The following is a 26,587-nucleotide window of genomic DNA, read 5'->3' as shown; positions in this document are numbered from 1 at the left end:
ATAAGGACCTTATCTTTCATATCAGCGAGAAATAATAATATTAATAAAAAAACGATTGGTTAAATTGATACACACCTTGATAGGGTTAAGGCTTCCACATGCTTCCCAGCCGAAAAAGTTCGGTAGAGTTCAAGCATATATTATGACAACATTTTGTGACGTTTTTGTTTGTTTTGGACTTCGTGGGGTTTTTTGGCTGTTCGGGCAAACCACATTTATCTGGAGGCAAGCCAAAGTTTGGAGCCTGGACATTGGTCAACAGTAGGGATTCTTCAATAGAGCCCAACAGTGGAGGTTTCATAATACCCATAAAACCTAGTGGTCAAACAGGGAAATGGTTCCAATCGTTTTTCCACCATTCATTTTTCCCATAGGGGATTTTAGAAACGGCTGTGTCTTGTGTAGGCTTACCATGGCGTGACGTTTTGATAATTATGTAATTCTCTCTCGGACAAGGTGACTTTTATCAATATATTCAGCTCTATTTATTCTAAGATTGAAAAAATGCTAATTAGCATCAAAGTAGACATCACGCTAAACTACAAATCCCTGCAAGCTCCTGCACGTCATCTCTAGCGGACACCTTTGTTAACAGGTTGTGTCAATTTAAAATTTGCACAAGACAGTTCACAGAATTGTCAATTATTCATTACTACATTTAGTTAACATTAGATAGTTAATCCAGAGGTTCTTACCTTTCCCTCGATTTGGCAGTTTCATCCAGATCATCATGGCATTTAAGAGAGTATGCGAGCACATTTGTTCGGTTCAGCTAGCTGAATTCGGCTAGGCGCCAGCTGAACTGAAGCATGCTGACCTCTTTAGGGTTCCCACACGGCCATATCTCCATGTTACAGCTCTTGTTTACGGAGAACAGACGGAAGACAAGAGGAGGTCCTCTGTAGCTCAGCTGGTAGAGCACGGCGCTTGTAACGCTAAGGTAGGGGGTTCGATCCCCGGGACCACCCATACACCAAAAAAATAAAATAATGTATGCACGCATGACTGTAAGTCGCTTTGGATAAAAGCGTCTGCTAAATGGCATATTATTATTATTATTAGGAAGACACCTGTGCTAATTAACTATTTAGCATGCTCCGAACACCTGTGTGTAAGCGTTACTCGGGAAGTGTAGCGGAAGTGTAGTTTCGTCGGATGGAGGCACCCATACCATAGCTTTATGGATTTGTTCAAAACTGCTACAGTAAGTGTATCTTTTTTATTTGAAAGATTCTTTCTCACTGATGAAAGATAAGGGCATGTTTGGCTCCAGGCATAAGCAGTCGCTTATGTGTAGAATTGCAGGGAATTAGCTTTAAAACTGCAAAAATGTGTCCCCACCCAATGGCAAAATGGATAGAATTGTAGGAAATTAGCTGTAAAACAGATACATTTTTTTAAAATCTCTGCCCCATGGCAACATAAGTAGAATTGCAAGAAATGTATTATATAATTGCAAAAAGTTTACTTCGCCCAAAGGCAAAATGTGTAGAATTGCAAAAAAAGTAATTTAATTTCAGGACATGTTGCAGTTTTAAAGCAAGTTTTCTGCAATTCTACACATTTTGCCATGGGGCGTAGAGAAAATGTTGCGGTTTTAAAGCAACTTTTCTCTACGCCCCATTGCAAAATATGTAGAATTTCAGGAAATGGACCTTAACATTTCTTTAAATTTTTCTCTCCGCCTTCAAGAGGGGGCCCCTAAAATATTTTGCTGCAAGGTGGGGGGGCCCAACCAAAAGGCTAGAGCTGGCCCTGGATAAGGGCCATACATTTCAAAAGCCATATCACAAGTGATGATTATTGATGTTTCTAAATGCTAAAACACAGTGTTGGGATTGTAGTTCACTTGAGGCAGTCCTGGGCGAAGCTAATGCCTGAGAACTGTACATATTTCCCTTACAAAAAAATATTGCAGTTTTGAAACAGTGAAAGTGCAGTAACTGCAGTCGACAGTGGTATCTTGGAAGCAGTAATTGCAGAATACTGCACTCTAACTGCAGTTACACTGCAAAATTACTGCAGTAAAAAAACGTATTTTGACGCAGTATTTGCAGCATACTGCAGTTATACTGCACTCTGACTGCTATCTTTTATCGTAAGGGTTTTTATGATCGATTAGCTTACTTTTGCTCAATTATAAGACTTAACCTGAAAATCAGTTGGAATACACAGTATCAATAAGTGTTGATATGGCCATGGCTGTCTGAGCAGAAATCAAATCAAATGTTTTGTCACATACACGTGTTTAGCAGATGTTATTGTGGGTGTAGCAAAATGCTTGTGCTTCTAGCTCCGACAGTGCAGTAATATCTAACAAGTAATATCTAACAATTTCACAACATATACCCAATACACACAAATCTAAGTAAGGAATTAATTAAGAATATATACAGGACCAGTCAAAAGTTTGGACACACCTACTAATTCAATGGTTTTTCTTTATTTTTACAATTTTCTACATTGTAGAATAATAGTGAAGACATCAAAACTATAAAATAACACATATGGAATCATGTAGTAACCCAAAAAAAGTGTTAAACAAATCTAAATATATTTTATATTTGAGATTCTTCAAATAGCCACCCTTGCCTTGACAGCTTTGCACACACTTGGCATTCTCTCAACCAGCTTCACCTGGAATACTTTTCCAACGGTCTTGAAGGAGTTCCCACATATGCTGAGCACTTGTTGGCTGCTTTTCCTTCACTCTGCCGTCCGACTCATCTCAAACCATCTCAATTGGGTTAAGGTCGGGGGATTGTGGAGGCCAGGTCATCTGATGCAGCACTCCATCACTCTCCTTCTTGGTCAAATAGCCCTTACACAGCCTGGAGGTGTGTTGGGTCATTGTCCTGTTGAAAAACAAATGATAGTCCCACTAAGCCCAAACCAGATGGGATGGCGTATCGCTGCAGAATGCTGTGGTAGCCATGCTGGTTAAGTGTGTAAATAAATAACAGACAATGTCATCAGCAAAGCACCCTCACACCATAACACCTCCTCCTCCATGCTTTACAGTGGGAACTACACATGCGGAGATCATCCGTTCACCTACACCGCGTCTCATAAAGACACGGCGGTTGGAACCAAAAATCTCACATTTGGACTCCAGACCAAAGGACACATTTCCACCGGTCTAATATCCATTGCTCGTGTTTCTTAGCCCAAGCAGGTCTCTTCTTATTATTGGTGTCCTTTAGTAGTGGTTTCTTTGCAGCAATTCGGCCATGAAGGCCTGATTCACACAGTCCCCTCTGAACAGTTGATGTTGAGATGTGTCTGTTACTTGAACTCTGTGAAGCATTTATTTGGGCTGCAATTTCTGAGGCTGATAACGCGAATGAACTTATCCTCTGCAGCAAAGGTAACTCTGGGTCTTCCAATCCTGTGGTGGTCCTCATGAGAGCCAGTTTCATCATAGCGCTTGATGGTTTTTGCGACTGCATTTGAAGAAACCTTCAAAGTTCTTGACATTTTCCATTTTGACTGACATTCATTTCTTAAAGTAATAATGGAATGTCGTTTCTCTTTGCATATTTAAGCTGTTCTTGCCATAATATGGACTTTTACCAAATAGGGCAATCTTCTGTATACCCCTACCTTGTCACAACACAACTGATTGGCTCAAATGCATTAAGAAGGAAATAAATTCCACAAATTATCTTTTAAGAAAGCACACCTGTTAATTGAAATGCATTCCAGGTGACTACCTAATGAAGTTGGTTGAGAGAATGCTAAGAGTGTGCAAAGATGTCATCAAGGCAAATGGTGGCTATTTGAAGAATCTCAAATATAAAATATATTTTGATTTGTTTAACACTTTTTGGTTACTACATGATTCCATATGTGTTATTTCATAGTTTTGATGTCTTCACTATTATTCTACAATGTAAACAAAATAAAAAATAAAGAAAAACCCTTGAATGAGTAGGTGTGTCTTTTGACTGGTAGTGTACAGTACATATATAGACGAGCGATGTCAGAGCGGCATGGACCAAGATACCGTAGAATAGTATAGAATACAGTATATACACATATGAGATGAGTAATGCAAGATATGTAAACTTTATTAAAGTGGCTAGTGTTTCATTTCTTAAAGTGGCCAGTGATTTCTAGTCTATGTCTATAGGCAGCAGCCTCTAATGTGCTAGTGGTGTCTGTTAAACAGTCTAGTGGCCTTGAGATAGAAGCTGTTTTTCAGTCTCTCGGTCCCAGCTTTGATGCACCTGTACTGACCTCTCCTTCTGGATGATAGCGGGGTGAACAGGCAGTGGCTCGGTTGATGTCCTTGATGATCTTTTTGGCCTTCTTGTGACATCGGGTGCTGTAGGTGTCCTGGAGGGCGTCTGGTGGAGCCGACATGAATGCAACAAAATAAATAAACAATAATCGACCGTCCAACGACATTTGTACAGTCTAATTTGTTCCCAATATAATTTAACCTCGATTGCTGTATATGGATCACAACATTGTGGTTTCCTCTCCTCAAATTCTATGTTTAGAAAATAAATTAAATTAAATGTTCAGCATGTTTTGTAACGAATAGTTTTTGAATGACCACGCACACGTGGGAAACCGTGTAATTTTGTTATTTATAATTTTTACAGGGTTTGAGGAAAGTGCTTTGGTTTGCACAAAACAGAACACATTTCATGTGTGTGACTCAAATGTCAAGTACAACGTTATGTATGCTCCATTTAATAAATATAATTGTTTTATTAAAAAATGGTATTTCTGGCTCTTTCACAAACTGCAGTTTAAAAGCAAAGGGAACAGACAATGTTGAACTACATGCCCCACAGTTCTTAGCAAACCCTTCGAGCTGACGCTTCCACTTCCTCGTACCAGGCGCAAGCGCGCAAAGGTAAAGAATGCGGACTTCGTCGCACACTGGATACAGAACGCTGGTACAAAAGCTTCAAATAGTAAAAAATGTCGAAAACACACACAAAGCCCCCGTCCTCGTCGGGGGCTACGACCTCCGGTGGACCTTCTTCCTCCTCATCCTCCTCGCCCGCAGGTGGCACGACGTCTCCCGCCAACGTCCTGCACGTACAGCCTGAGAAACCTCAACACTACACGTACGTAGACCACACACAACCTCACGTGTATAAACACACTAAAACACCACTGACGTTCGGATAATTAGTTCAATTGCTCCTGTCGGATTTTAATTGAAGTCTTTTTTACCAGCTATCTCTGGTCTGGATTAGTGTGTACCAATTCTAGTTAGGCAATATAAGTGAGAGGCCTACTGTTGACTGAGTTAGCGTGTTTTGGATCTGTACAGTAGCCCTGGACTGTTTAGGGAGCTGGCAATCTTTAGCTAGCCATATGTAGTGTTGACGTTTTGTGTCAGGATATGCTAATATGCAATCAAATTACAATGTAAGACACTTTAATTGGTCTAATGGTCCATAAGTGGTTCATAAGTTGTCTGTGTGTCAATGTGTTTTTTTGAGAGAGAGAGAGAGAGAGAGTCTGAGAGGGACATGTTTACATCTGCAACATAGGTGCAAAGTTGTGATAACTGATACCTGCAGCTTGCTATTGTTCTTTTTTGGTGTCAAATATAAGACATATACTAATGCACTACTCGTATATCTCTACCCATTTCCTCTGTCCTGCTCTGTCGCCCATATGCAGGTATCTGAAGGAGTTCAGGACAGAGCAGTGTCCTCTGTTTGTGCAGCACAAGTGTACCCAGCACCGGCCCTTTGCATGCTTCCACTGGCACTTCCTGAACCAGCGTCGCCGCAGGCCCATCCGCAGGCGGGACGGAACCTTCAACTACAGCCCAGATGTCTACTGCACCAAATACGACGAGGGCACAGGCACCTGCTCTGACGGGGACGAGTAAGTGTGTGTGTGTGTGTGTGTGTGTGTGTGTGTGTGAGAGAGAGAAAGAAAGTGTGTCCGTGTGCTGGGGGTACCAAGGAAGATTTTTGATTTGATGTATTGGTACACTGATAGCAAATAGACACAGACACTTGTTTTCTTCACACTATTTTATGGTTCACTAAAACCAATGGTTTTTGGGGGTCTCAAATTTGCCCTATTGGGTCAATCCTTGAGTTCTCCACATTAAAGGCACGGGCAGACCGGTAGGATTGCCGGCCGAGAGTACTTTGCACCTCTGAACAATAATTGTAATTTGCAAACCGATTCTACATGTAGAAAAGGGGGAAAATGATGACCGTCAGTGGCCAACGGCGGGTGGTCCCTATAACACAGCGAGTGAACGAACGTCAAACAAACGGCCCGTACTGTGCAGACCGACAATCGGTCTGGTAAGTTTTATCCTAAAGGTACATAGAACATGCTCTACATTGCATAATAAAGCACCTGGGAATCTGAGATTGAGATTTCTTTTCAGATTGAGGGTACTGTTTATAAATGAGGTGTAACCATTCAGTTGAATAGCTGAGGTGATGGTTGTTGACTGCTGTGATTTGCAGATGAAAACAGCACCTCACTCCTCCGGGCCATGGCTCAGACAGATCAGGAGAAGTGCTGACACATGATCACTTTCACACTTTCAGCCTATTAACACACACAAGGGGAATGCTAATGTGGAAGACTGTGGCTCTGAGACAATATCACGTGACCCAGCAAGATGTGTAGGTTGTTTTCCCATTTGTGATTTCCAGATGTCCGTACCTGCATCGTACGGCAGGCGACACAGAGCGGAGGTACCATCTGAGGTACTATAAGACAGGCTCCTGTATCCACGAGACGGACGGGAAGGGCCACTGCAGTAAGAACGGCTCCCACTGTGCCTTTGCACATGGATCACATGACCTACGATGTCCCGTCTACGACATCAGGTACAGGATTACACACTGCAGTAGAGACACATCATCTTCTGTTCATCTTCAAATTAAGGTTTAGAATAATGACCCAAAGCCAGAGATTTGTCTGTTTCATTGTTCCACTTTCTAACTGGTCTCGTTGCCATGTGTGTCCCTCTCCCCCTCTCCAGAGAGGTGCAGGTGATGGAGTCTCAGGGGGGGTCGGGGGCTGCAGAGGGAGGAGGAGGGGGGGAAGGCCAGTCGGGGCTGGCGGCCAGTACTGCCCTCATTGAGAAGATCCTGAGTGAGGAACCACGTTGGCAGGGTACGACTATACACATGCACATCCTTTAACTGATCTATAAATATACTCCATATGAAGGCCATGATTCCAATACTAATACATTTCTCTCCCTTTCTCTCTCTGTAGATAACACCTATGTGTTGTCCCACTACAAGACAGATCTGTGTAAAAAGCCTCCTCGTCTGTGTCGCCAAGGTTACGCCTGTCCCTACTACCACAATAGCAAAGACAGGCGCCGTAGTCCACACAAACACAAATACAGGTACAAAACATGCACACATCCATTTGACACACACAGGTCATATGACCTGAACCATCTGTTTCTTCCCCCAAAAACAATACTAAAGTGTGTGGGGTCTCTCTCTCTCTCCAGAGCATTGCCATGCCCAGCGGTGAAGCACAGTGAGGAGTGGGGAGACCCCAGTAAGTGTGAGGTGGCAGAGGGATGCCAGTACTGCCACACACGCACAGAGCAGCAGTTTCACCCTGAGGTACGCGGTGCGGTCCATCCTAACATGCCCCTCATCTCAAATCATAACTACGTCATCAGTTTAGATCATTGGCAGATTTGTGCCAAAGTTCGAGTTAGCTACATTTGCTTAACACAAATTAGAACTCTATATTAAATGACTGTGTGTTTGTCTGGTGTTCTTCTCCAGATCTATAAGTCCACGAAGTGTAACGACATGCAGCAGTGTGGCAGCTGCCCCCGAGGCCCCTTCTGTGCCTTTGCACACCTAGACAACAGTAAGTGTCTCACAACACCCTAATCGTGTTGTAAAATGATAGTTAGCAAGTAAGTAACTGATCTACTCTTTTTCTCCTCCTGTCCCCTAGAGCCCCCTATCAGTGAAGAACCCTCGTTTCAGACCCCCAGCTCCCCACCTCTCCCCCCAGGACCCCAAGACCCTCACCCTGCCCAGGAAGGATGCTCCAGCCCTGGGGGCCGAGGTGGAAGGTCTGGGTCTCTGTCTGGAGGGCCGTTCTCCCCGTCAGGTGGTGTGTGTGTGGCAGAGCAGGGCCTTTTAGGGAGGGTGCTGTCGTTGTGTGAGGACGTGTGTGGGGGAGGCGAACCCCTCTCCCCCTGGGCTGGGGAGGGGGGGTACGGTAGGGCACCGGGGTATGAGAGGGAAGACCATGCCAAACAGAAGAGTTTTACCATGGAGCAACGCAACAGAGAAATGGCGTCTCATCACAGCAAACAGGTGCCTTTTTATTGTTGTCAAAATCAACCAGCTTCAACTATAGTTACACATTATTGGCTTGGGTGTCTGTTGCTGCTCCAGCCAGCTTGTCATTCATTGTCTTGTTGTCTCTGTAAGGCAGCAATATCACATTGTCGAATGCAGAAACTATTAGGCTACATTGCTTATTGTACTATAACTATACCACAGTCTGTATAGTAGATACCATCACCACCCTTCTCTCTCTACCTCACTAGGACCTGTTGGTGTTCCTCCCAGTTGGTAGTCCACTGAGTCTGTCATCCAGTGTTCCCTCCAGCCTAGCAGCCACCCCTCCCAGCCCGGCCCCTCCTGGACCCCTCCACCAGGGCCACCACCTCCACCACGGAGCCCCAGCACCAGGCCTCTTCTCGGGCATGAATGCCAACGCACTGCCCTTCTACCCCACCAGCGACACCGTCGATTCTGTAGTGGGTGAGTCCGTCACACAAGCACAGTAGACTCTTTAAACTCTTATTACTCTTCGTCAGAGGAGCTAGCCATTGTAAAATTAGCTAACTATTGTAGTTCACTTCCTAACATTCCATTCAATTAAAAAAACGTTATTTATCCCTGAGGGGCAATTACATGGGATATCTCTGAAGAATATTGCCACTGGATCACTTGATTGCTGTGGGACAGATCTGACAGACTGAAGTTTTGTTTTGGTTGATAATGTTTTGTATAGAGTCAGCTCTGGATGACCTGGACCTGAATGACTTTGGCATGTCTGCCCTGCAGAGAAGCCTGGACAGCAGCTCAGCTCTTCCCAGAGCCATGCTGGGTGGGTATGGAGCCTAGACACACACACATAAACACACACGCATGCACGCACACACCTGAGTGGAATGTCATGATTGATTCAATTATTGATTGATGTTGCAGGAGGAAATCAGCTCCAGAGTTCTGCTCCTGTCAACATTCCAGGATCCCTCTGCAGCTCCGCCCCTTTCAGCTCCCCCTCGCCCTCTCCACCAATCAGAGCCCACCAATCGCCATTCTTCTCCTCCCATCTATCGCAGCCCAGCAAATCAGAAAGCAGCTTCTTGGGGCCATCACATAGCTCTTTAGGTTTGTGGATATCTTTTTAGATCATGTATTTTTCTGACCAAAATTAGAGATTTAAAAATGTGTTTAATTCTTTCATTTCCCCATACATTCCAAAGACACCTCAGCTTAATAAATATGTCTCATGTGTTCCATGTCTCCTGTATTGCAGGTCTGAATGGTATGAGCAGTAGTATCTGGGAGCACCCATCAGGCCAGGGTTCCCCCGGTACGCCCCCGGCCCTGTTACCCACCATGGGCCAGAGCATGGAGACAGCCCGGGTCCGACAGGAACTAGACGATGCTAACAGACTACTGAAACACTGGGACCACACCTGGAGACATACAGCACAGGTACGATGAGTAGGTGTGGGTTTGTGTGTGTGCTAGGTGTATGTGTGTGTTAGTGTACACCAGTAAACCAACAAAAGGGTCAGACTAAAATATTTTCCCTCTCTTCCTTCCCCTTTTCTCCCTCTGTTACTCTCTCCCCTTTTTCTCTCATCACCCTCTCCCTCTCTCTACATCCCTCTCTCACTCCAGTCGTGGGCGGTGTTGAAGTCGGATGCAGAGGAGTCTCGTGGCTCGGCCGGTCGGTCAGCTCTTGAAGCAGAGCGGGCCAGACAGGCTGAGGAGGCGGCGAAGAGACAGACCTCTCTCCTCCAGGAGGCGCTGGAGAGCATGAGGACAGGAGAAAACCCACACCTGAGCCTACACCAGCTACAGCTGCTCCACAGACTGCCTCTAGAGTCTGTCCTCAGTTTGCAGGCCCAGCTCTGTACATGTCTACACACCGTGGAACAGGTAAAGGAGACACACAGATATGTGCAGTGTACACATGTGAACGCACATACAGTGAGGGAAAAAGTATTTGATCCCCTGCTGATTTTGTACGTTTGCCCACTGACAAAGAAATGATCAATCTATAATTTTAATGATAGGTTTATTTGAACAGTGAGAGACAGAACAAACAAAAATTCCAGAAAAACACATGTCAAAAATGTTATAAATTGATTTGCATTTTAATGAGGGAAATAAGTATTTGACCCCTCTGCAAAACATGACTTAGTACTTGGTGGCAAAACCCTTGTTGGCAATCACAGAGGTCAGACGTTTCTTGTAGTTGGCCACCAGGTTTGCACACATCTCAGGAGGGATTTTGTCCCACTCCTCTTTGCAGATCTTCTCCAAGTCATTAAGGTTTCGAGGCTGACGTTTGGCAACTCGAACCTTCAGCTCCCTCCACAGATTTTCTATGGGATTAAGGTCTGGACACTGGCTAGGCCACTCCAGGACCTTAATGTGCTTCTTCTTGAGCCACTCCTTTGTTGCCTTGACCGTGTGTTTTGGGTCATGCTGGAATACCCATCCACGACCCATTTTCAATGCCCTGGCTGAGGGAAGGAGGTTCTCACCCAAGATTTGACGGTACATGGACCCGTCCATCGTCCCTTTGATGCGGTGAAGTTGTCCTGTCCCCTTAGCAGAAAAACACCCCCAAAGCATAATGTTTCCACCTCCATGTTTGACGGTGGGGATGGTGTTCTTGGGGTCATAGGCAGCATTCCTTCTCCTCCAAACACGGCGAGTTGAGTTGATGCCAAAGAGCTCCATTTTGGTCTCATCTGACCACAACACTTTCACCCAGTTCTCCTCTGAATCATTCAGATGTTCATTGGCAAACTTCAGACGGGCCTGTATATGTGCTTTCTTGAGCAGGGGGACCTTGCGGGCACTGCAGGATTTCAGTCCTTCACGGTGTAGTGTGTTACCAATTGTTTTCTTGGTGACTATGGTCCCAGCTGCCTTGAGATCATTGACAAGATCCTCCCGTGTAGTTCTGGGCTGATTCCTCACCGTTCTCATGATCATTGCAACTCCACGAGGTGAAAACTTGCATGGAGCCCCAGGCCGAGGGAGATTGACAGTTATTTTGTGTTTCTTCCATTTGCGAATAATCGCACCAACTGTTGTCACCTTCTCAGCAAGCTGCTTGGCGATGGTCTTGTAGCCCATTCCAGCCTTGTGTAGGTCTACAATCTTGTCGCTGACATCCTTGGAGAGCTCTTTGGTCTTGGCCATGGTGGAGAGTTTGGAATCTGATTGATTGCTTCTGTGGACAGGTGTCTTTTAAACAGGTAACAAGGTGAGATTAGGAGCACTCCCTTTAAGAGTGTGCTCCTAATCTCAGCTCGTTACCTGTATAAAAGACACCTGGGAGCCAGAAATCTTTCTGATTGAGAGGGGGTCAAATACTTATTTCCCTCATTAAAATGCAAATCAACTTCTAACATTTTTGACATGCGTTTTTCTGGATTTTGTTGTTGTTATTATGTCTCTCACTGTTCAAATAAACCTACCATTAAAATTATAGACTGATCATTTCTTTGTCAGTGGGCAAACATACAAAATCAGCAGGGGATCAAATACTTTTTTCCCTCACTGTACACACAGAGCTATGCTTGTTGATGTGAAACATTCCCCAACTAACCAGCAGACTTCTCTCTCTTTCTCCCCTCTCCATCTCACCCCCCTATCCAGGTGGTGTATAGAAAGCAGTGTCAATGTTGTGTGACATGTGGAGAGCAGGGATCGGTCTCTCTGCCTTGTGGACACGGTCTACTGTGTGACAGCTGCACCAGCTCTACAGAGTGCCCCCTTTGCCCAGAACAGACCCTAGATCAGTTATCCTGACCTAACTCATCAACTATCTATAGCCCAGCAGATCCCCCAACACTGATCTCAGACCAGCCTCACACCAGCCATACTCACTCAAACAGCCCAGTTGACCCGAACACTGACTTTAGACCAGATCCAGACCAGTTGTTCTTACGCTATGTAGTATACTCCATTGTATCTTACCTCTGATCCTAGATATGGTATCCTCACTGAAAGATCATCCCAAAGACCAGCCTCTGGTCCATATAGTCACTGATTCAAGATCAGATTTTTTTTTACACGCACTACCTGTCCATAAGAAATGATTCAGGATCAGCTCTCTTACCACAGACCTGTCTTTAACCACAAAACTGACTCAGTCAGTTGTTAATGGCATGCATGATCCAGACAGCTGTCTCATGATGCTACATCCTAAGGGGGCCACCATTTGAAGGAGTACAAGTTTTTACTGTCAAAATTATAATTTTTATTTTCCATAGAATGTATGCTTTTTCTAGAAAAGTGAAGGCAAAGTCAGTGATATTGTTTTGTTAATGAGACTTATAGTCAGAGGAAGAATAGGGCTGCATCTCAATAGTATAAAAAGGCTTCCTCTCCTTGTGTCCTTCACACTGATCTGAAACTACAGGAAGGGAATATGGTGGGAGCCTACAAAGAAATTGCAGATGAAGGAAGGAAAGCCATGTTAGACTATTTGGACGCAGCAGTCTGTGTTTCTTACAGATAGTTTCTGTACTTGACTGACTCTCAGGTTTGCAGTCTGTAATATTATTATTCTTTGTTAACTGGAAAGATGGGAGCATGTTAACACAATCAAGAAAAATGTACTATTCAATTGTGTAGTCTGAAATTATGCATATTTTTTCATTTAATAACAAAGCGCTTCATGTTAACGCAAATGCCAGCCTTTTTTAAACTCTAAAAATCAATGTATAATGTTTTTGGGGCATAATTTACATTTGTAAGCATTTTGATATTTCACAGTATGTCAAACTCATGTCAAATATACATAGTTCTTGTATGTCATACTTGCCACATGCACTGTACACCAGGTGTCAGGCTTTGGACACAGCAGGTGTGTGTTGATAACCAGTGAAAAGACATGATCACGTGTACTATACACAGACCTGGCACAAAGTCCACACCTTGTCCTACTGCATCCACCAACTGTTTCATTTTGTGTGTTTTGGTATAGAAAAATAAAATAAATGTATATTTTTGGATGAAGCTGTGTGTTATTGTTGTTTCCCCTCCTGTGACTGTTTCTCTCTCTGTCTGCGTTTCTTCACAAACACCTGAGCCTCTCGCTCTCCTCTCCGTGACTCCAACAGCTTCAGGATACTGTCATCTGGAGAGAACACACACTTCAGTATCATGCACGTTTGTGTTAATTTTCACAGAACTGAATTCCAAATCATACCATTTGGTTTGGGGTGTATGAGCGGCAGGCGTATCTGGGCCGGGGAGGGATCTGGCTGGTGCCCCTGTCCATCCCCTGACCCCCCTCCGACCCCCGGCACTGCCTTCAGAGCCAGGAAGGCCTCCCCCTCGAAGTCGTCTGTTCTCAGGGTGTCATAGTCCAATACGGTCACCACAAGACATGCCCCTGCAGCCTGGCACTGCTCCACCGACACCATACTGACAGGGAAGGTGGGGGTACATAGAGAAGGTGAAGAGGGGAATGAGAGCGGGTTGTGAGAGAGATGATTACTTGTATAGTTCCTAAGGGTAAGGATGAGTAGGAGGCAAGGTTGAAGTGGAAAAAGGTGGTTGTTTTAATGCATCCACATTTTCAACAAAGATCTGAGAGACTTATGCCATCAATGTAGTGACTGAAGGGTAGCAGTTGGAGCTAGTGCTTACAACTCGAAGGCCTCGTCGAACAGGGGGTTGAGGTCACAGTTCTTGATCTGTGTGGTGCGAGGCTCCACCTCAGAAAACACATGACGAGGCTCCAGACACAACTGGACAAACGGATCACTGGAACCTGGAGAGACACAGGAGATCTGATCTGTAAGAAGACCTGTCTAGTAGACCTGTCTAGAAGGAGACAAGAAGAGGAAACCACTTACCGTTGGAGTCCATGGGTAGGAGGTTAGCTGCATTCAATACTTCCACTCTGAGTCTATGGTCAGACCTCCTGTAGGATGCTATGAGTGTGACCGCGCCGTACTTTTCTCCACTGTAAACCTTCTGTTACACACACACAAACACAGATTCAAATGTATTCTGTATAGACATACTTTTTACTGTTATACAACACAAATAGAATAGGCTCTTACCTGCTCCCATACTTTTCTATCCAGGAATTTCTCTATGAGCTGCTGGCAGTTGAGAGAGTTGTGTGTCAGATGAGCTTTCAGAATCTCAAAGAATGAGTAGAGAGAGGAAAGAGAGTTATTGTACAGTATTCATAACCCAAGGTCACCCATTTCATGTTTTTACATGTCCTTATAGAACCATAAGTTTATAACAATATAATGTGCAATGTAACCAACATGAACTCACCTTGTAGTCGTCTGTGTGAAGGGTATCCAGTGGCAGTCCATTCCCCTCAGCATGAAAACACTGCTCCAGACACTGCAACATACACATCAACACACAGTCAGAAATGTCCTGAAGTGTGTATTTAAGAATAATGCATTAATCTGGAGTGTGTACTCAGTACTGTACTAACCTGGAGTGTGTACTCAGTACCGTCCTAACCTGGAGTGTGTACTCAGTACCGTCCTAACCTGGAGTGTGTACTCAGTACCGTCCTAACCTGGAGTGTGTACTCAGTACTGTCCTAACCTGGAGTGTGTACTCGGTACTATACTAACCTGGAGTGTGTATTGCAGTCGTTGACAGAACACCATGAGTCCCTCCTCCTGCTTCTGCTGTGTAGCTACCTGGTATAAGGTCCTTATGGAGTTAGTCCACAACGGAGTCAACAGACTAGGGAAGGAAGGAAGAGTGGAGATGACAAGAATATTTGAAAGGCTTGGCAACTACTGCTCTAAGATATTCATACAGGTATGCTGGAACAAAGAGGGTAATAAATGTTCAGTACCAGTTGAACCACAGGTGAGTGTATGATCGGCACTACAGGCATGTGTGTGTACGTGTACCTGTTGAAGTTCTCTTGGACTAGGTTCTCATTCATGTACTGCAGCTCCCTCTCCAGATATTGTATCAGGGGAACCACAGCCTACGATAGGTGACACATGGAACAGTTCGTCAGTTACAGTAATATGCTTTTCATAAGTCAAGGAAATGTTTGTCTATAAATTCGGTATTGCTGAATCGGAAATGGCTGATGACAGTTTCTTACTTCTTCAGTGGACTTGGAGGGGATTCTGCATCGAGTAGACATGCTACGGACGTACATCGCAATGTCTGAATTCAGCTGGAGAGAGCGAGAGAGAGATACTTCAACTATAGGGCAATTTCTCAAGCTTTTGGGTCTTAATGGGCGAATGCCCTCCCCGTTTTTCAACTGGTCATTCAATACAGCACCGTTTCCGTTTAATTGAACGTTCCAGAACGTAAAAACGTACTGAACGCAGCCCAGGTCTAGGTCTCTTTTGATTCTCCTCCATTGAACCCCTCCCCTCTCTCCTAAACCCCTACCTTCCGTCCAACGGTCTCTAAGGCAGAGCGTATCTCTTTGTTGAGGACCCCATGTGCATGCTGCAGCTGTGAGGGGAGCACATTGTGGAACTGAGGGTCCCCTATCACTTGAAGGGTGCGTTCTCGAAGTCCTGCCCAGTTGAGTTGCTGGGGAAGGCGGGTCAGCACTGATCTCAAGTGTTCCAGGTCATTCACTACTACACACAGCTGGGGGGGGAGAGAAAGAGGGAGAGACACAGAGAGATGGCATTTAACATAATTCACTTAAATGTAGTTGAGAGAAGAAGAGAGACACACAAAAACGGTGATTGAGATGGACACAAGTAGAAAGAGAGAAGGAAAATAAATGAAAGTGGAAGGGATAGAGGCAGGACTGTTCTCCCCCTCACCATGTTGACAGCGATGCCGTGGTCTGAGTTCTCAGACAGCTCCCTGACCCGATCCTTCAGGATACGACAGTAGTTCACAACAATCTTACACACGTCCTGAACACACACCACACACACACGAAAATGAGCAAAAACGTGTATGCCAACAATAGTAAATGTATGATAGAGCATGTTCTTGTCTGGTTATGATGAGATAGTCGTATGAAAAAGTTTGGGCACCCCTGACAATTTCCATGATTTCCATTTATAAATAATTGGGTGTTTGGATCAGCAATTTCATTTTGATCTATCAAATAACTGATGGACACAGTAATATTTCAGTAGTGAAATGAGGTTTATTGGATTAACAGAAAATGTGCAATATGCATCAAAACGAAAATTATACAGGTGCATACATTTGGGCACCCCAACAGAAAAATCACATACATATTTAGTAGAGCCTCCTTTTGCTAAAACAACAGCCTCTAGACGCTTCCTATAGCCTCTAATAACAGCATGATGGAACCCCCACCAAATTTTACTGTGGGTAGCAAGTGTTTTTCTGGAACGCTGTGTTCTTTTGCCGCGATGCATAACGCCCCTTGTTATGACCAAATAACTCAATCTTTGTTTCATCAGTCCACAGCACCGTATTCCAAAATGAAGCTGGCTTGTCCAAATGTGCGTTTGCATACCTCAAGCGACTGTTTGTGGCGTGTGTGCAGAAAAGGCTTCTTCCGCATCACTCTCCCGTACAGCTTCCCCTTGTGCAAAGTGCGCTGAATTGTTGAACGATGCACAGTGACACCATCTGCAGCAAGATCATGTTGTAGGTCTTTGGAGGTGGTCTGTGGGCTGTTTTTGACCGTTCTCACCATCCTTCGCCTTTGCCTCTCCGATATTTTACTTGGCCTGCCACTTCTGGCCTTAACAAGAACTGTGCCTGTGGTCTTCCATTTCCTCACTATGACAGCTTACATCTCTGCGATAGCTTTTTGTAGTCTTCCCCTAAACCATAATGTTGAACAATCTTTGTTTTCAGGTCATTTGAGAGTTGTTTTGAGGCCCCCATGTTGCCACTCTTCAGAGGAGAGTCAAAGAGAACAACAACTTGCAATTGGCCACCTTAAATACCTTTTCTCATGATTGGATGCACTTGTCTATGAAGTTCAAGGCTTATCGAGCTCACCAAACCAATTGTGTGTTCCAATTAATCAGTGCTAAGTAGTTACAGGTATTCAAATCACAGAATGACAAGGGTGCCCACATTTTTGCATAGCCTATTTTTCACATCTGATTTAATTTCATACAACTTAATATTGCTACACTAAAAATCTGTGTCTGGACATAACCCCAGTACTCAGCTTTTATTAGAAAATGAATGGCATGCCACTGTGATCATTTTCTGTGATGACAGAGTAAATTATTATGCAGCCTCAGAGGGGTGCCCACATTTTTCATACGACTGTACTATGTGTACTTGCATGATAATGTATGTTTATGATGCAGTACCTCAGTGAGTTTGACCATGAGCATGAAGGCCTCCTCAGGGTCTGGCCAGGAGAGCTGCTCCCACAGCTGACAGATGGGCTGGACACAGGCCACCAGGTCTACTGCTGATGAGCTGTGTTTTATGGGCACCGGGCCTGACTGCAGTGGCTGGAGCTGGGGGAAGATAGGAGAGTGAGGGAGGGATTGAGTGAGTGAGTATCTTACATTTTACATTTACATTTAAGTCATTTAGCAGACGCTCTTATCCAGAGCGACTTACAAATTGGTGCATTCACCCTATAGCCAGTGGGTTAACCACTTTACAATAAAAAAAAGGGGGGCCAGCAGGCCAGAGGCGGATACCTGGCTATAAAGATGCACTCCAGCTATTTTGGAACTTTTCCAGTTGAAAAACAATATCCCACGTATAAATACAGTAATGTACACAAAAATATGTTTTGAGGAAAAAGTGTTTTTTTTAGACAACTGCAAACTTCAAGAAGTAGGCCATTCAAGGAGTTGGTCTGATGGTGCCCTCTGATGTCATCGGCCTCCCCCTTGCTTGCGCTAAAAGTAGAGGAGCAATAGAGAACAAAATAGGAAAGTCCCATCCCCCCACTTGTGCCATATCATGAGGATACCTCGACCACCTATCGAGATGCGCCTTTTGTTGAGGATATCAGGTGATAAATGAGGTGAAAAGCAGACTGGAGTGCAACTAAGGTGTACAGTGAATATTTTAGCTGGTATCTATTCAATTTCATTATATTATTCAATTAAATTATTGTAAAAACTGGTAGACTGAAAGGACTGTATAGGTTGTATTGCTGATGTTGGTATGGGCTACCGTGGTGTTGTGTCAGTAAGAACACACAGAGATATGGAGAACAGTTCAAAAGGCTATAGCCCGGTTTAATCGTAGAATGTAATAGCAGGGATGATAGGACGGTATGAAGGATGGTACAGATGATTTATTTTCAATAAATGCATCCACAGGTAAAAGGTATAACCTACTAAACAACTACAAACGCTGAAAGGTATCAACTGGAGGTTTGTCAGGCTGCCACTAATTGCCTGCAGGTGTGTGTATTTAACCTGGTGAAAGGAGCTGAAGTTCCGCCTCTGCTGGAGGGAGAATGGGCAGGGTAATGGTAGTTTTGATTGATTGAGGAGTGGGTGGAATTCTATTCTATTCTAGGTGTAGTGTTATAATAGTATGTTACCTGGTCCACCTGTACAGCTCTCTCCACCCGTTCCAGAGTGGTGCTGAAGGCCTTGTTCAACCAATAGGGAAGCGCCTCACGGAAGCCCTCATGGAAGTTAGTCAGCTCCAACAGATTACCCCTGAAACAACACAACAGCCTTAGCTCTATCATATAGTGTAGTAGTGTGAAATACTGAGTATGTGTAAGGGAGTAGTGTATAAGTAGTGTGTACTACTGAGTTTGTAGCATAAGGGAGTAATCTCTTACCTTTTCTGTAGGAAGGCCTTGTCTTTGTGGATGACCTGTAGACTTAGGTAGAGAGGGAACAGGCTATTGGCTAAACTCTGCTCCATCTCGCCCTCCAACAGCCTTAGAGTGTCTCTCACCTCCCCCGCCAGCTACAGGAGAGGGGGAAAGGTGTGAGTTATACAGCGGAGAGAGAGAGGTAGAGAGTAAAAAAAGCTGGACTCCACTTACCAGGGAGTCCAGCTTTTGGTAGACTACAGTGAACACATCCACCTGCACAGCACTACAGAGAGAGAGAAAGAAAAACAACCCCATTCAAGTCCATTCATGTGATTAACAAGCAGACCTTCTTCGTATTCAAGACAGATAATGACACCTCCCACCATACATGTTCTGTATGGTCGTCTGTCTCTTACCTGACAAACACTCTATTCCAGCTGTCCTTGTTGTGCTTGATGTCCTGCTGTACTTCACCTATCAGCCTAGAGAGAGCACTCACAGTCTCTGTCAGGTCCTGGGAAGAGAGAAATGGGGGGGGGGGGAGATAAAGTTACAGAATGTGTGTAAAGGGAAAGTGTGTAAAGAAGTGCATGATGTGCTTTGAAAGTGATATGTGGGAGGGGTCTCTCTTCCCTTGTCTTTAGCCTACCTTGGTCATGGGCTGGTGTAACCCTTTCTTTATGGTGAACCACTCCTGTGTACCAGACTGAGGCAAACAAAGACATTCAGTCTTAGAGAGTAATAGCTCTGTGGATCTTTTACAGTATTAACTGTAGTCTTTATAGTACTCTTTCTATATGTACTTACATGTACAGCCTCGTTGACCTCGTCATGTAGGTCAAACTGAGCTGGGTTCAGCTTCTGAAATGCCTGCGTCTTACAGACCTGAGACAGGATCCTACAACAAAACAACACACAGGTTGTTCATTAGATCTGTGTTAAACACATAATATATCGCACACTCACACACACACGTTTTACAGTAAACAAATTGACAACAGACTTTCAGCACGCTTATAGGGAAGGACATTCATCAAACACAGCACTTGGCTGAGAGAAATTGATGATAAAAAGATTGTGGGGGCTGTTTTGTTAGATTTCAGTGCGGCTTTTGACATTATCGATCATAGTCTGCTGCTGGAAAAACGTATGTGTTATGGCTTTACATCCCCTGCTTTACTGTGGATAAAGAGTTACCTGTCTAACAGAACACAGAGGGTATTCTTTAATGGAAGCCTCTCCAACATAATCCAGGTAGAACCAGGAATTCCCCAGGGCAGCTGTCTAGGCCCCTTACTTTTTTCAATCTTTACTAACGACATGCCACTGGCTTTGAGTAATGCCAGTGTGTCTATGTATGCGGATGACTCAACACTATACACGTCAGCTACTTGTCACACCAGCCTTCGCTTTGGCTCCCCCTCCTGTCCAGCTCAGGCATTCGGCGTCGCCGGCCTTCTAGCTGCTGCCGAACCTACTGCTGGCAAACACCCTTCACTCATCAACCCCGGACTGTTCTCGTCATTATTACACACACCTGGTTCCAATCCCCACTCTATCACTGTATATATACACTCCCTCTGCCATTTGTCTTTGTCGGTCATTTTATATGTTACTTGTTTTCCTGAGAGGAATCTCTCCTACCATTTCTTGAGTACTTTATATTTTGCACTTTGGGTTCACCCTGTGCCTTTTGTTTATTAAGATATATTTTGAGCACAACAGCGTTTGGGTTTCGTCCCGCTTTGATCTATGGTGCTTAAATAAATTCAGTAGTTCTAAACCTGCGACTGCCTCCTGCCTACTCCTCTCTACACCTGTGGCACTACTACAGCGACTGCAACACTTAACAAAGAGCTGCAGTTAGTTTCAGAATGGGTGGCAAGGAATAAGTCAGTCCTAAATATTTCAAAAACTAAAAGCATTGTATTTGGGACAAATCATTCACTAAACCTGAAACCTCAACTAAATCTTGTAATAAATAATGTGGAAATTGAGCAAGTAGAGGTGACTAAACTTCTTGGAGTAACTCTGGATTGTAAACTGTCATGATCAAAACATATTGATACAACAGTAGCTAAGATGGGGAGAAGTCTGTCCATAATAAAGCGCTGATCTACCTTAACAGCACTATCAACAAGGTAGGTCCTACAGGCTCTAGTTTTGTCGCACCTGGACTACTGTTCAGTCATGTGGTCAGGTGCCACAAAGAGGGATTTAGGAAAATTGCAATTTGTTCAGAACAGGGCAGCATGGCTGGCCCTTGGATGTACACAGAGAGCAAACATGAATAATATGCATGTCAATCTCTCCTGGCTCAAAGTAGAGGAGAGATTGACTTCATCACTACTTGTATTTGTAAGAGGTATTGACATGTTGAAAGCACCGAGCTGTCTGTTTAAATGACTAGCACACAGCTCAGACACCCATGCATACCCCACAAGACATGCCACCAGAGGTCTCTTCACAGTCCCCAAGTCCAGAACAGACTATGGGAGGCACACAGTACTACATAGGAACAGCGGGGACTGTGAAGCAACAAAAACATAAGCACAGACACATGCATACACACACATGATAACATACGCACTATACACACACGTACACATGGGTTTTGTGTTGTAGATATGTGGTAGTGGAGTAGGGGCCTGAGGACACACAGTGTGTTGTGAAATCTATTATGAATGTATTGTAATGTTTTAAAAAATTGTATAACTTACTTAATTTTGCAGGACCCCAGGAAGAGTAGCTGCTGCCTTGGCAGCAGCTAATGGGGATCCATAATAAATACAAATACACACACATACGCACACACATACATACAGTAGGGTACCTGAGCAGTGTGTGTAGGCGAGTGGTAGCGTCCTGCGTTGGGGGAAAGATGTCTCTGTACTTGGCCACGAGACACAGTCCGTACTGCAGGAAACCATGGAGAGAGTCCCCTAGCTCCTGTTTCTGTACACATATGTTTGTGTTTATTTCATTAGTAAAAGATATACACAGTATATAATATGCAAATAGCAAAGTAAAGCCTGTCTTACCTGTTGGTGGGGCAGCTCCTGCTGGTGCCAGTGGTACTCTATACTGGTCAGCTGCTGGAGCAGTACTGAGGAGTCCACCTCTAAACTCTGGTAGAGTTTACTGTAGGCCACCCACTTCCTATAAGACATATAGTGTCAATTTGTACATGCATGTGAGTGTAGATGTGTGTATGTGTTTTGAGTGTGTGGTAGCCTACTTACGCCAGGTCCTGCAGGAAAGGTGAGAGGTTATTCTGAGTGGCGTAGAGTTCCAACAGGGTCTGTCCCTCCCCACACAACTCCCCCTTCCATGGACCACTACCCTGAGGCAGGTGTATTACCTTCACAGATTAACCACTAGATGTACAGGTATATGACTGTGAAATGTTGGAACTGAACATTTATTACCTGCTGCTTAGAGATGTGTGACTGGACAAACTGCTGTAGGATCCCGCAGTAGTTGACGTAAGCACTACGACCAGCACTCAATGTCCCGTCTCTCTGTCACAGACAAACACATACTGTAATCGGTCTGTTTCTTTTTCTACATACAATAAATACAATTGTACAGTAGACATTTCACCAACTACAAGTGATAAACTAAGCTTACTGTAGATCAACAACTATACTTACTGTTAATAAAAGGTTACTGTAAGAGAAAGACCACCCTGCTCCTTGGGTGTTTCTCTCATCAGTCTGACTAGATGTGTAGATTGACAACTTTGGTTTTGTGTGTTCATTATGTTGACCAATTCTGCTTTATTAAACATAATTTGCCAGTAGAGAGTTGTAGGGGGACTTGAGCTCCATACCTCTTTATGGATGAATTTGAGCTGCAGATGACACTGGCCCCGATCTGGATAAGTCTCTGTCCTCGGCTCCAGAACATACCAGTTATCCTCTGTAAAATGCAGGTCCTTCACACACACACACACACACACACACACACACACACACACACACAGGGAGTGTTGCATGGTGAGCATCAGGGTGGGTGAGCATGTGCGCATGCGTGCGTGTTTAGAAACTGCTTTACCTTCAGTCTCAGCACAATGCTTCCCAAGAAATCATCCTGGCCTTTCTCCTTCTTAGCATCCTTGAACATCCTGAATGGGATCAGAAACAATCAACATTGTGATAATGTGTGTGTGTGTGTGTGTGCGTGTGCGTGTATGCAAGCTCTACCTCCTCAGTCCATGGAAATTCGTTCTGATCTCCTCTAGCTTCTGTGCCAGAGACACCTCCTCATCCTTGTCCCTACGAGAGAGAGATTGATCAGAAATGAATATGAAAAAAAATTGAGTGTCTTTTACTTCAACCTAACAAAACAATGGTTTACTGGTAACTCACCACATCTCGATGTGGAAGCTGGCCCCTGCAGTGTCTTCAAACTCCCTACCAGCCCAGGGGAAGAAAATTTTTTACAATCTCCATGAAAGACACCACATGGAGTAGCTTCAGTGTTTACTTTATCAGGATGTTCAAGGCAATACAAACTGATCTGGGACCAGGCAATTTCAAGATACCCTATGTAAAGTAAACTCATAGGTTTGTTTTATTTATAGGTTCTAGGTGCTATGTAAATGTTCCTTCACGCACAGTACGAAGGTCTGGTTCCAAATGGGGTTGAGGGTCTGTATCTTGGTGTCTGTCGTGAAAACCTTCTCGTCTGAGACGGCGTCCTTCACCACGGCTTTACGGGGTTTAGGTCTGGACCGCCGTGTCCTGCTCTCCTTCTCATCCTCCAGGATGGTCAGTAAGCAGTATGGGTCACTGAAACCTGGGGACAACATAATACAACACAATGGAGGTCAGCTATAGTTGGATTCGCAGACCACAATAGTAAAACCTCTGCCAGATCTGTAGTTCCTAAACGGACCAACATAAATAGAGAAATCTCTTGCCACCTCCAGATAATCAAAATAGTTTACCCTAACCCTAAGTGAATTTGATTGCGTTCACAGATCTGAGGTGAGGATGACGTACCACTGACGTCTTTTCCCAGGATGCCCTTGGCTTCCTTCACAGTGGCCATCAGACAGTAGACTGGAGGCTGTGGACAAGACTCAGACTCAGGAACTCAGAAAAAGAATAGGTAGATTCTTGCATGTGACAAAACCCCCTTAGATACTGTATAGGTAAATACTGCTGGGTCAAATGGCTTCTCATAGACCTATGAAACTCCTCTGCTAACTCACCTCTGTGCTCTGGACTCTCTCTGTCAGACTCTGGTGTTCATCCACTGCCATAGAGAAAGCCTAAAGGGGGAGGTATTAGTATTGGGACAATGAAATAATCAAAGCATAGCATTTTTGGTTAGATGTAATGTAAATGAGAGGGTTAGTATAGTATAGGGTTAGTTGAGTTTGTTTGGTTAGATTGTCACCTCTCTGATGTATTGGTGGAGCTGGTTGTCAGTGAAGACCTCTGCCGAGGCTGGCTTCCCCAGCATGTGGGTGATAGTATAAAGCAGCTCTTTATACAGCGGCTTGAGCTGGGAGGGAGAAGATGTGTGAGAAAGAGAGAGAAGACGGTCAAACATGAACCTTCAATATGGACTCTGAAAGGCCTACTAATGTCACCTGCTGTAGAAAAAAAGTATATGAAAACAAGCACAATTCTTATAAGTTATAGTGATAATACCTCTTGCTCCTTATGTCTTTTCTCTTTCTCTTCTGGGTTCTCATTCTCTTTAAAGTCCTGAAAGTACATAGATCATGTTATCTACTGTGTGTGCTGTATTCAGGAAATGCTGAAGTCAAAGTCACAGTTCATAAAGTTATTGTGTACAAACTTACTTAATAGTTTATTTGATAATGACAGACACAATCAAGACACAGCATTATTGATTACGATATTCATTGCAGCACAAGGCTTTAGCTCATACTGCTTAACAACACTAGTCCCTAGGTGGAGAAAAAAGGAGCTGGACCTACCCTCCTGTCCTTCTGTTTTCTGGTCATCCCCAGTTTACGGGCAGGGGAGCTCTGAGAGAAAGAGGGGTTACACACAATACTGTAATACAGGAACCCTTGGTTGTGGGAAGCATGTATAGCAAAATAACATTAATATTTTGTGCATATTTAAAATATACAATTGAAGTGGAGAGGTTCTTCTCACTCTACCTGTCTCTGTCTGTTCCTAGTTGAGCCACAAGTCTGTATGGAGGCAAATGTGGAAGGGAAACAACACAGTTTAGCCACTGGTGGTCAAGAAACCCCTGGCCCTATACTTATCCTAGAAATACACGCTTTAGATAGGCCAAATGTACCTGCTGTGACATATCAATTATGCATTAGTGGGGAGCTTGAGAAATGTCTGAGTTTTAATGTGAAACAATCCCATGCATAGTCAGGGTGACACACGTCAGATAAGCGTCGATTCTGGCAGGGACTTCCTCATTGAAGGCGATATGGAAACTACCCTACTCCAGTCTCTGTACTCAAATTTAGAATTGGATAAAAAAGAATGCACATAAAACATGCATACACACACGCGCGCACACAGACACACACAGGTATCAAAACTATGGCTGTCTTGTCTGTGGTTCTTTTATGAAAAGTGAAAACACATCCCTCTCCGTACAGTATCATCTGACCTCAAACAGAAACACTGAGTAGTACCGAAGTATGAGTCATGGTCACATCTTATCTAAAAATACCAAATGGAATGCATGTAATGCTTACACAACGAGTACATTAATGATAAACAAGAGTCAGTTAAAGTGTTAGTAAAACATCAATGATCATGACACATTTCTTCTCAATACAAAAGGTATTTTGAAGTCACTCAAAACTGAACTGATGGGGAAAATAAAGTTTCGCAAACCAATTTAACCTCAGCATCCGTTGAGGCCGTCCTCCCAAACTGTTATCTAAGAGGATATCAAACTCTAAACACACACACAGGAGCCTGATGATGTCCATAGTGCCAAAATGCAATATAAACCCTTTCTAATAAGACGGGCCAATACCAATACAATAAAGGTGTTTCACAGAAGATGAAGGCTTTAGATTTATTTTGTTGTGTATTACAAATATGAACACATTAAATTAACTTATTTTCTACATGACAAAGTTTGGTACTTGCCTGATCGGGAGGTTGTAGTAGGTTGTCTCCTGTTGTGGAGATTCCATCTTGGCTTGGCATCATGGCTGAGGTGGATGAACAGCCAAACGCCCCTCTTTGGTGAGACATGTATGGCTGAGTGTGTGTGGCTGTGTGTTGTCTGCTGTGTCTTGTGGGTGGGAAGCTATACAAGAGCGCAGTGCTATCGCTTAGCAACCGGAAGTCATAATTTCCTGTTGAAGGTGGTTGCTGTAGCTTGCAACCGTTTCTTCATCTTTGTCCAAATGACATCTCTCTCTTTCTCTTGCACAATGTATACAGTAGTATACACACATACAAACGCATAAACAAACAAACACACACACTCGTACACACACAGACCATGGCATGTTTCTCTCTCCTCTGCATGGTGTTCTCTTCGCGTCTGTCTCTGTTGCAACAACACTCATCAGCCCATCACCACCAAGCTTCTTCTAGAAACTACAGTGAACCTCTGTTACTTCATCAACATCTTGGTTCAGGCAACATTG

At 44.0% G+C, this 26,587-nt stretch overlaps 2 protein-coding genes across 2 annotated transcripts; one reads left to right on the top strand and one right to left on the bottom strand.

The window, feature by feature from the left end:
• Positions 1-4,859: 4,859 nt before the first annotated feature.
• Positions 4,860-13,274, top strand: unk (unk zinc finger). The gene is made up of 14 exons (XM_084141336.1): positions 4,860-5,084; positions 5,650-5,859; positions 6,654-6,830; positions 6,986-7,119; positions 7,225-7,360; positions 7,472-7,589; positions 7,758-7,845; positions 7,936-8,303; positions 8,540-8,756; positions 9,010-9,105; positions 9,207-9,392; positions 9,541-9,722; positions 9,912-10,172; positions 11,910-13,274. Exons 1-14 carry the CDS (start codon positions 4,936-4,938, stop codon positions 12,060-12,062), a joined length of 2,475 nt encoding a protein of 824 aa, XP_083997462.1. The 5' UTR covers positions 4,860-4,935; the 3' UTR covers positions 12,063-13,274.
• Positions 13,275-13,276: 2 nt separating this feature from the next.
• Positions 13,277-26,199, bottom strand: LOC311100421 (protein unc-13 homolog D-like). The gene is made up of 34 exons (XM_084141335.1): positions 26,079-26,199; positions 25,115-25,147; positions 24,926-24,976; positions 24,633-24,689; positions 24,376-24,483; positions 24,188-24,247; positions 23,976-24,042; positions 23,589-23,769; positions 23,340-23,384; positions 23,175-23,246; positions 23,026-23,095; positions 22,802-22,906; positions 22,398-22,490; positions 22,212-22,312; positions 22,011-22,128; positions 21,803-21,924; positions 19,777-19,867; positions 19,619-19,675; positions 19,386-19,483; positions 19,201-19,252; positions 18,991-19,121; positions 18,742-18,862; positions 17,540-17,692; positions 16,049-16,144; positions 15,660-15,866; positions 15,361-15,435; positions 15,158-15,237; positions 14,870-14,984; positions 14,556-14,627; positions 14,330-14,413; positions 14,120-14,240; positions 13,911-14,034; positions 13,468-13,685; positions 13,277-13,395 (listed from the first exon to the last, which is right to left on the bottom strand). The coding sequence occupies exons 1-34, from the start codon at positions 26,184-26,186 to the stop codon at positions 13,283-13,285; spliced, it is 3,399 nt and encodes a 1,132-aa protein (XP_083997461.1). The 5' UTR covers positions 26,187-26,199; the 3' UTR covers positions 13,277-13,282.
• Positions 26,200-26,587: the final 388 nt, after the last annotated feature.

This window comes from Coregonus lavaretus (assembly GCF_964263955.1).
Source record: "Coregonus lavaretus genome assembly, chromosome: 25".
Lineage (NCBI taxonomy): Eukaryota > Metazoa > Chordata > Actinopteri > Salmoniformes > Salmonidae > Coregonus > Coregonus lavaretus.
Note: the sequence above shows the minus strand (reverse complement) of the source record. Positions and strands in the feature narration are given on the sequence as shown.